We start from the raw sequence: 9,918 nt of genomic DNA, 5'->3' as shown, positions 1-9,918 counted from the left end.
TTTTGGTGGTAACTCAGGGCATTTTTGTTCTGCTGCAAATTATTCTTCATAATGTAGACATGGTGATAAGCATGACAAAATGAAGATGCAACGTCTGGTGTAGAAATACAGTATTTTTAACCGGACCGATGGACAAATAAATTCTTCCCATCCTTGCCGAACATTAAATAATTGGTGGGTCTAATGGAGTAAATCTGTTAATATTGGCCATGTTTTTCAATGAAATGATCAATTTTTATACATTCATCATTCTTTGTTCGTATGTGATTTACTTAATTTGAATCGATTGTAATAGCTAATATCAAAACAAGGTGTTTCGTTCACTGAATCCAAGAATAGTAACCACCAAACCACAAAAAAGATCTATCAAATTATAATCCTGATCCGATTTTACACGAGATGCGAATACTATTTTAGGAAACTAAGAAGCAGCTTTCTTGGGAGATTTGGTAGCATTGGAAGGTGACTTGGGTTCCTTGGAAGCCTTTTCCCCACCAGTTTTCTTCGGTAGAAGCACAGGATTGATGTTCGGAAGCACACCACCATGCGCTATGGTGACTCCATGCAGCAATTTCCCAAGTTCCTCATCGTTCCTCACGGCCAAGAGCAAATGCCTCGGGATAATCCTGTTCTTCTTGTTGTCACGCGCAGCATTTCCAGCCAATTCCAATACCTTCAATCAGGAACCGAAATGGTCTTAGGTACCCAAAATGTTGGATCAAACATACGAAAATATACGATGAAAATCAACAAAATAAGCCCAAAAACTGGAGGTACAGAAAGATCGTCGCTGCAGAATATTTTCATACCTCGGCAGCTAAATATTCAAGAACAGCGGCCATGTAGACAGGAGCCCCGGTTCCGACCCTCTGCGCATATCGGCCTTTCTTCAAGTAACGACCGATTCTACCGACCGGAAATTGCAAACCAGCTCTGGCGGATCTGGAGACCGATTTCTTCTTCGGGCCGCCGCCCTTCCTTCCTCCGGCACCCTTCTTCACTTTCCCGGTGGCCTCCATGAGATGAAGACGAAATGTAAGAATAGGGGAAACGCGAGGGATAATCTTTGCAGTTTAGAGAGCCATTTTATAGCTGAGGTACTGCTGTCCCGTTTTCGAATTGGGTAAAAATCATCCGTTGGATTCTGAAATAATCAACGGTGTTGGGATGATGTGGTCTAGATCCACGTCTTCTGAAATAAGCCAATTGAATTAGAGAGTAAGAGAGAGAGCTCTCCCGCCTAAAGTTTAATTTTGGCTCCTTTTTTAAAAAACGTTTCGAGGTATTTAGGAAAAAAATTTTGTTTGCATTGCCCATTTTCTCTTCTGTTGATAAATTAGATGAGATAACTAAATGATTAGCAATTAGATCAAGGCAAAAATTTTTGCAAGACGGTCTCACGGATCGTATTTTGTGAGACGGATCTCTTATTTGGGTCATCCATGAAAAAATATTACTTTTGATGCTAAGAGTATTACTTTTTATTTTCAATATCGGTACGGTTGACCCGTGTCACATATAAAGATTCATGATATCGTCTCACAAGAGACTTAGTCTTAGATGGATTATAAAATAAAATATATTGATAAATAATATGATGGAATATAAAACATAATGTTTGATATAATTTTAACATTATAGATTAATTTTGTTTTACTATGAAATGGCTAAAGTATTCCCACTATTTAAAATATAATTGCCTAACCTAAATATAATAATAAATAAAAATAGTAATAATAATAAGAAATAAATAAATAGTTAATTTTAAAAAAAATATTAATAATATCGATAATAAATACAATAAAAAAAATTAAGAAATAAGTCTAATATATTGATATTAAATATATTGACAATATTAATGACAATAATTTGGAAAATAAATTGATAATATAATGATTGATCGGTTTCGGCACCTTGGAAGGTTCTTGAAACACAATATTCTCAATGAGCTGCAATAGCTCTTGTTCTAAGAATGAAATCACCGATAAATTAAATCGAGTTTGGTTACAAACCAAGCGGAAAATATTCGAAGTAATCTTTCGTTAAGAAAACTGATCAGTTTTATATCTTGTGCAACTGAATAACTGAAAATTACATGGGATCAATTCTGGTTTATATCAGTTCAATTATGGACAGAACTGAATTGATATCAGCTGAACTGATCAAATCAGTTAAGAGCAAAAACAAGCAGTTAAACAGAAATAACACAAGATATGTTTATGGATGTTCGGAGACTTCAACTGCTCCTACGTCACCCCTTCTACCACCTGGGGTAGGATCCAATGGAAGAAGACTTTGATTTATACAAGAACTTGTACAAACTCACTTAGCTTAGGACTTACGCTACTGCCTAAATGAACTCCTAGTCTAGACTGAAGGCAACACCTTCCGGCCAACACTTGTTTAACGTCTATGTGTCAAAGACTACATACACAAGTTTTACGTCTTTATGCAAGACTCACTCAACTAGTCAATAAGCTCAACTCTCTGTATAATACAACACGAAGGTGTTCTCACACATTGAGAATTTTGCTTCTTTACTAAGCAGATAAATACGTTGAAGTGTTCCCTCAAATCTGGGTTGAACCCTTTTGATAAGCTTATAAAAAATTTGAGCCTGCCCTTTCTTTTTCTCTCTGTGTATTGTTATCTGTTGTGTTTTTGTTGATGGTCTTGGTCTTGAATTTATAGAGGCAATGGGATCATGCATCAAGACTCATCAAATATGTCTGTTGCGACTTTGAATTCGTTCCTCGAAATGTGTGTCTTGTATAGTGTAATGCCCGAGATTTTATTGTGTTAATCTGAAATTATTGATTATGTATTGATGTAATTATAAAAGGACCACTCCGAGACCAAATTTGGTAAAGCATGTGATATTGTCTTGTACGAGGACAGAAGGCCTCGCGCATATGCACGAAACGAGCCGCGAATATGCGCGAGCAAGGCAGAAGACCTCGCGCAGATGCACGAGAAGAGGGCGCGCATATGCGCGAGCATGTGAAGAGAAGGAGTGCCGAGACAGTAGGTCTCATGCATATGCGTGAAGACAGGGGGCGCATATGCGCGAGCAGTTGAAGTGTTATGCGACGAGACAGTAGGTCTCGCGCATATGCGCCGAGGATGGTTCCGCATTTGCGCGAGACGTGCAGCACATAGAATTAGCCATTTGTCCTTGCAATGCATATAATATATAACTTACTCGATTTTCCTTCAGAATTTTCAGAGAAAAGCCGAAAGACTCCATGAAAGAATTGTAAGTTTCTTCATGTACTAGAATTTGATTTACGCAAGATCCGACCGTCAGAATTTCAATCCCAGTCTGATACCGTGCTCCTCTCGACAAGAGCTTCAAGAATATATGAGTTTATTTTATTTTCAGAATGGTTTGAAAATATGGTATTGAAGGAATCATGATTTGATCTATATTATCTGTTCCTGAGATTGTTCTAATTGTATAATCGAAATCAGATTGAAGAACAGACACCGTATGAAATTTTTATCATTTTTCATATTTGATTTGATTGAGAATATAAAGATTTGGTATTGGAATTGTGTTTGTTATCGATTATGAGTTGTGATTTGTATCGGTTGATATTGTATTGCTGGGTATATCGAGATTGTGCCGTTATGCCGTCGAAAGTTGATTAGATTGAGAATTCTTGTGTTGGGTTGTATATTGATATTGTACTTCTCGATAATGTCATTGCCATATTGAGTGTTGACAGCTTCGAATTCAAGACTTCGACTTCGTCAGATCGACAAAAAAAAGGTATAAATCAATGTTAAACCGGGAAGATAAGACTCGAGTCAGAGATAGCTTGAGTTTCCCAAAACCACATACTTTATTGTAATTGCTTTGATGTTTGCAATTCATGAGATTTATAGCAAAACATGTATTGAGTTTTTGGCAGATGTGCCATGTCTTTGGCAGAGGTGCCAAGTCACTGGATATTTGGTTTATATCGATGTACTTAGGAGTAGATCGACTTCTATTGTAGAGATTCGATATAGAAGGCCAAAGTCTGGGAATAAGAACGTACAACCATCTAGCTGGGAAGAGTAGATGGGAGACTGTTGCGTTTTTATTCGAACCGGGATCCCTAGATAAGAGTCGAGTCAAGATTATGAGTCAAAGAGTTTGGTTTATTGCTTTATATCGATTTATGCTTTCGTAGACTACGATGCATATTGTTTTACAATTGTTATATGCTTTTATATATGTTTATATGATTGCATGTATACGTTGTTTATACTTGGAATATATTTCTTACCGGAGTTATCCGGCTGTTGTTGGGTTTGTATAAGGTCGAGAAGAGTATGAGAGATTGAGTTTAGAGTGGAGATTTGGACCCAGAAGTAGAGTTGATCTTCATGACTTGATATGTAGTCGATGAACAATAGTTTATTATGATTTTCTTTTGTACTAGACTTGTACTATGGATCATATTGTAGATATTTAACTTGATCTTGTGATGTGAATGAGATGAGACCTATTTTGTTATAAAAAATTGTACATTTGTTTATGAGGTGTTCAACATTTAAAAAAAAAAATTGTATGACCCAATTTAATTAATTGATCCATTTACTCCTAATGATGATTGAAAAGAATGAATTAGCGTCCGGGTCCCCACAACAGGTGGTATCAGAGCTGTAGCTTTATGTTCCTTATACTGGAATAGAAGCGAGTGAGCGGGGTAGATTGAGTTTTCTTTCCTTGCTTTTGTGATGAAATCATGTTTTATTACCTTGAAAATACATGTTTACCTGATTATCTGATTTGATTAGAAACGTGTATTATTGAGAAATGAATCAAAACCGATTCTTGATCAGAGGTACGATGATCAGAGAAGGATTGAAACAGATTTGTTATAATTGGTTACTAACCATTTTGATAATCAGATATGCCTCCTCGAAAAATCCCAGAACAGGGTAGTACATCGAATAATCCGATGGATGTTACAGCGACACCCATGGAAACACTACTGAAGAGATTTCAGTCGTTCAAACCGCCGACCTTGAAGGGCACTGAGAATTCTATTGATTGTGAGAGTTGGCTGGATGACATTGAAATGCTGTTTGATTCACTTGATTACACAGATGAACGAAGAGTTAGATTGATTGGGCACCAATTGCATGACGTTGCAAAGAATTGGTGGCTCACAACCAAGAGGGCTTTGGAGTATTGAGGTACAATTATTACTTGGAAAATCTTTAAGACTGAATTTTTTCAAAGATTTTTCCCCGTATCGTACAGAAAAGACAAGGGTGCAGAGTTTGCCAACCTGAGACAGGGTCAGTTGAACATTGAAGAATATGTGGCCAAGTTCTCTACCTTGCTACGATTTGCTCCTCATATTGCTGAGAATGATGAAGCTGTTGCTGATCAGTTCATCAATGGGTTGAATCCCGAAATTTTTACATTGGTAAATGCTGGGAGATCGAATAACTTTGCTGATGCTTTGATTAGAGCCAAAGGAGCATAAGCGGGTTTGATTAAACAGAAGGGAGCTTCGTATGTTGCTCCAGCACCCAAACAACAACAACCCTCAGTCCCATTCAACCAACCCCCTCCCAGATATGATAGTGGCTGTAGTAGCAGTGGAAAGAAAGATCATTTGAAAGCCCGAGGGAAACAGTTCAAGAAGTCTGGTAGTAGTTTATCAAGCTCCAGTGGTTCACGACAGAGCCAGAGTTACACCAGGGTCTATTGTAGAACTTGTGGAGGAAGACATCCTACCGAGCAATGTCAAGGAGTATTTGGTAGTTGCAACATCTGTGACAGCAGAGACACTTTGCCAGAGTCTGTCCACAGCGAAGTTCTCAATGATCCCAGGGATCAGAATCATCTGGATTAGTGGCTCAGATTGATAGACGATCATCTGCTGTTAACTCTTTCCAGCCACCACCTACTACTCAGTCACAGCCGAGGCCAGGAGGAAGCCAGACTGTTAGCCAGCCTCCGAGACAGCAGGCCAGAGTGTTTGCATTGACTGAAGAGCAGGCACATGAATCACCTGATGATGTTGTTGCAGGTAACTGTTCTCTTTGTGGTTACTCTGCTTATGTATTGATTGATACCGGTGCATCCCATACTTTTATATCTAAGCGCTTTGCATTGATACATGATTTGCCTTTTGAGTCATTATCTAATGTAGTATCTATCTCTTCACCTTTGGGGAGAGGTATTATATCAGTAAAATCTGTTAAACGTTGTATACTGCAATATGATGGGAATGAGATTGAGTTAGATTGTTTTGTACTCGGTTTGTCTGATTTTGATTGCATTATCGGTATTGATATGCTGACCAAGTACAGAGCTACCGTAGATTGTTTCCAGAAAATTGTGAGATTCAGACCTGAGATGGATGATGAATGGAAATTTTACGGTAAGGGTTCTAGAGCTAGAATTTCTTTGATATATATTTTGTCTATGATTCGATTATTACAGAAAGGAGCAGAGGGATTCCTTGTGTATTCAGTAGACGTACTGAAATCGAGCCCGTCATTGGCAGATCTGCCAGCGGTATGTGAGTTTACTAACGTCTTTCCAGATGAGATTCTGGATTTGCCTCCAATCCGAGAAATAGACTTCAGTATTGAATTGATACCAGGTACTGTTCCTATTTCTAAAACTCCATACAGAATGACACCGATTGAATTGAAAGATCAGTTAGAAGATTTACTGGCCAAAGGTTACATCAGACCGAGTGTTTCTCCTTGGGGTGCTCCAGTACTGTTTGTAGAAAGAAAGATGGTTCGATGAGACTCTGCATTGACTATCGGCAACTGAACAAGGCTACGATAAAGAATAAATATCCCTTGCCTCGTATTGATTATTTATTTGATCAGTTGCAGGGTTCTTCTGTTTGTTCCAAAATCGATCTGAGATCTGGATATCATCAACTGAGAGTCAGAGATTCTGATATACCGAAGACAGCGTTCAGAACCAAGTATGGCTATGAGTTTATAGTCATGCCGTTTGGGTTAACGAATGCTCCAGCTGTATTTATGGGTTTGATGAACCGTATATTTCAGAAATTTCTTGATGATTTTGTGATTATCTTTATTGATGATATTCTAATTTATTCAAAGAATATGATTGATCATACTGAGCATTTAAGAACTTTATTGAGAATTCTGAGGGCTGAGAAATTGTATGCAAAGCTGTCTAAATGTGAATTCTGGTTGAAACAAGTTGTATTTTTGGGACACATTATATCTGGAGATTGTATTTCTGTTGATTCTAGCAAAGTTGAGGCTGTGATTAGTTGGCCTAGACCGACATCGGTGCCAGAGATACGCAGTTTTATGGGTTTAGCAGGCTACTATCATTGATTCATTAAAGATTTTTCTAGTATTGCTAAGCCGATTACTCAGTTGACTCAGAGGAATGCCTCTTTTATTTGGTCAGAAGCATGTGAATCCAGCTTTCTAGAGTTGAAGAAGAGCCCAACCAGTGTTCCTGTGTTGACTATTCCGTCAGGTACTGGTGATTTTGTTGTTTATTGTGATGCTTCTCACAGAGGAATAGGTTGTGTTTTGATGCAGCGAGGACATATTATTGCTTATGCCTCGAGACAATTGAAATCACATGAGACTCGCTACCCGATTCATGATCTTGAATTGGCTGCCATCGTATTTGCACTGAAGATTTGGCGACACTACCTATACGGTAAGAAATTTGAGATTTATTCTGATCACAAGAGTTTGAAATATATATTTTCACAGTCAAAATTGAATATGAGACAATGTAGATGGCTTGATTTATTGAAAGATTTTGATTGTGAAATCAAATATTATCCTGGAAAATCAAATGCAGCAGCTGATGCACTGAGTCAAAAGGTATGTTCTTTATCCTTATAGACGATTGGTGTTTCGAATTTGATTGAAGATTGCTGTCTTTCTGGATTAGTATTTGAGACAAATTGTCAACCTATGAGATTATATGTTATTCAAGTTGAACCAGAGTTGATTGTTCGAATCAAAGAAGCACAGAAGGTTGATCAGAATGTTCAGAACTCGATGTTGATGGTCAGATCATGGCATCAATCAGAATATCAGGTTCGTAATGATGTCCTGTATATGAATAATCGACTTGTTGTACCAGAAGTTTCAGATTTGAAACACCAGATTTTGGCAGAGGCAAACTGTAGTCGTTTCAGTGTTCATCCTGGTGGCAGAAAGATGTACAATGATCTGAAGAAACAGTTTTGGTGGAAAAAAATGAAATCAGACATTGCAGATGTTGTGTCCAGATGTTTGAATTGCCAACAGGTGAAAGCAGAAAGAAAGAAACCAGGAGGTCTGTTGCATAGCTTATCTATTCCAGAATGGAAATGGGATCACATTTTCATGGATTTTGTTATGAAGCTACCACGATCCTCCCAAGGTTGTGATGCGATTCGGGTCGTTATTGACAGATTGACCAAATCAGCATGCTTCATTCCTTACAGAATGACATATAGACATGACCAGATGGCAGAATTTATGTCAGAAAAGTGGTCAGATTGCATGGTGTGCCTAAGTCTATTGTATCAGATCGTGATCCTCGATTTACTTCGCACTTCTGGCACAGTCTGCAACAAGCTCTAGGTACGAAATTACATTTGAGTACTGCATATCATTCTCAGACAGACAGACAGTCAGAGCGGGCTATCCAGACATTGGAGGATATGCTGAGAGCTGTAGTACTAGATTTTGGCACTAATTGGCAAGATTCTTTGCCTTTTTGTGAGTTTTCATACAACAACAACTATCAGATGAGCATAGAAAAGGCTCCGTTTGAAGCTTTGTACGGCAAGAAGTGCAGATCCTCTCTCTATTGGGATGAGATATCTGAGGTACCTGAACTTGGGCCTGATATGATTCGAGATATGACTGAAAAAGTGAAGCTGATTCAGCAGAGAATGAAAACATCTCAGGATAGACAGGCCAAATATGCAGATATTCGACGTCGACCGTTAGAATTCGATCAAGGAGACAGAGTATTTTTGAAGATTTGGCAAGAAAGGGAAATTATTTTCTCGTTATATTGGGCCGTATGCGATTCTGGAGAAGATAGGTACTCTTGCCTATTGACTCGCCATTCCGCCTTCTCTATCTTGTATACATGAAGTCTTTCATGTATCTATGCTGCGGAAATATCTTCCTGATGCTTCTCATGTTCTTCAGCCAGACGAGGCAGAACTTGATAAAACTCTGAGTTATTTTGAGAAACCGATTCAGATTCTCGATTGTAAAGAAAAGCAGCTCAGAACAAAGACTATACCGCTTGTGAAAGTTTAGTGGAGTCGTCATGGCATTGAAGAAGCTACTTGGGAAACTGAATCAGATATGAGACAGAAATTTCCAGAGTTATTTCATTGATGTGAGTAAAAGTTTTCGGGAAAAGAGAAAAAAAAATTAGTGTAAATTAAATGAATTTAGAAGTTAGGGTTCCTATGAACACACATGTTCCATTTTCGTGTGAATTATCATTTTTGTTTGGCGCTGCGTGGGTTACGGTTGTTTTTGGATGGTCTCCCCAAAATTTCCTATAAACATGCATACACCCACTTCTACAAAACTCTCGGCCCTTCTTCTGGTTCTTTGAAACAAAATTAGATTGAGTTATGATTATATCCAGTATTGATTTGAGTGGTGTATTGATATTGTATTCCTAGATATTGTCATTACCAGATTGAGTATGTGAGCGGGATATGGATAAAAGTGTTGAAAGAGTTGGGTTTCGAGTGGACATTTCCAAGATAGGCGAAGGACTTCTTTCTCTTCGAGCCAGGTTTACTTCAGTCCTGACCGGAGAATCTCTAAGCGAGCGCCGAGGGTTCTGTACTATTCACGCTCGAAGCAACCTGTTACTCAGGTGTACAGGGGTCATTGTAATGAGATTCGGTAATAGCGACGGTTTAAGGGAAA

The 9,918-nt window shown here is 38.2% G+C and overlaps 1 protein-coding gene across 1 annotated transcript; it reads right to left on the bottom strand.

The window, feature by feature from the left end:
• Nucleotides 1-296: 296 nt before the first annotated feature.
• On the bottom strand, nucleotides 297-1,067 carry LOC142539153 (histone H2A). The gene is made up of 2 exons (XM_075644428.1): nucleotides 810-1,067; nucleotides 297-673 (listed from the first exon to the last, which is right to left on the bottom strand). Exons 1-2 carry the CDS (start codon nucleotides 1,017-1,019, stop codon nucleotides 422-424), a joined length of 462 nt encoding a protein of 153 aa, XP_075500543.1. The 5' UTR covers nucleotides 1,020-1,067; the 3' UTR covers nucleotides 297-421.
• Nucleotides 1,068-9,918: the final 8,851 nt, after the last annotated feature.

The sequence above is a fragment of the Primulina tabacum genome, chromosome 3 (assembly GCF_025594145.1).
Source record: "Primulina tabacum isolate GXHZ01 chromosome 3, ASM2559414v2, whole genome shotgun sequence".
Taxonomy (NCBI): domain Eukaryota; kingdom Viridiplantae; phylum Streptophyta; class Magnoliopsida; order Lamiales; family Gesneriaceae; genus Primulina; species Primulina tabacum.
This window is presented reverse-complemented; position numbering and strand designations above follow the sequence as displayed.

Bases quoted from the DNA above. Each gene is read 5' to 3' on its own strand.
- LOC142539153 (XM_075644428.1), bottom strand. From the start codon at position 1,019: ATGGAGGCCACCGGGAAAGTGAAGAAGGGTGCCGGAGGAAGGAAGGGC. The intron at 674-809 runs GTATGAAAATAT...TCCTGATTGAAG, and splicing joins TTGAATATTTAGCTGCCGAG to GTATTGGAATTGGCTGGAAA.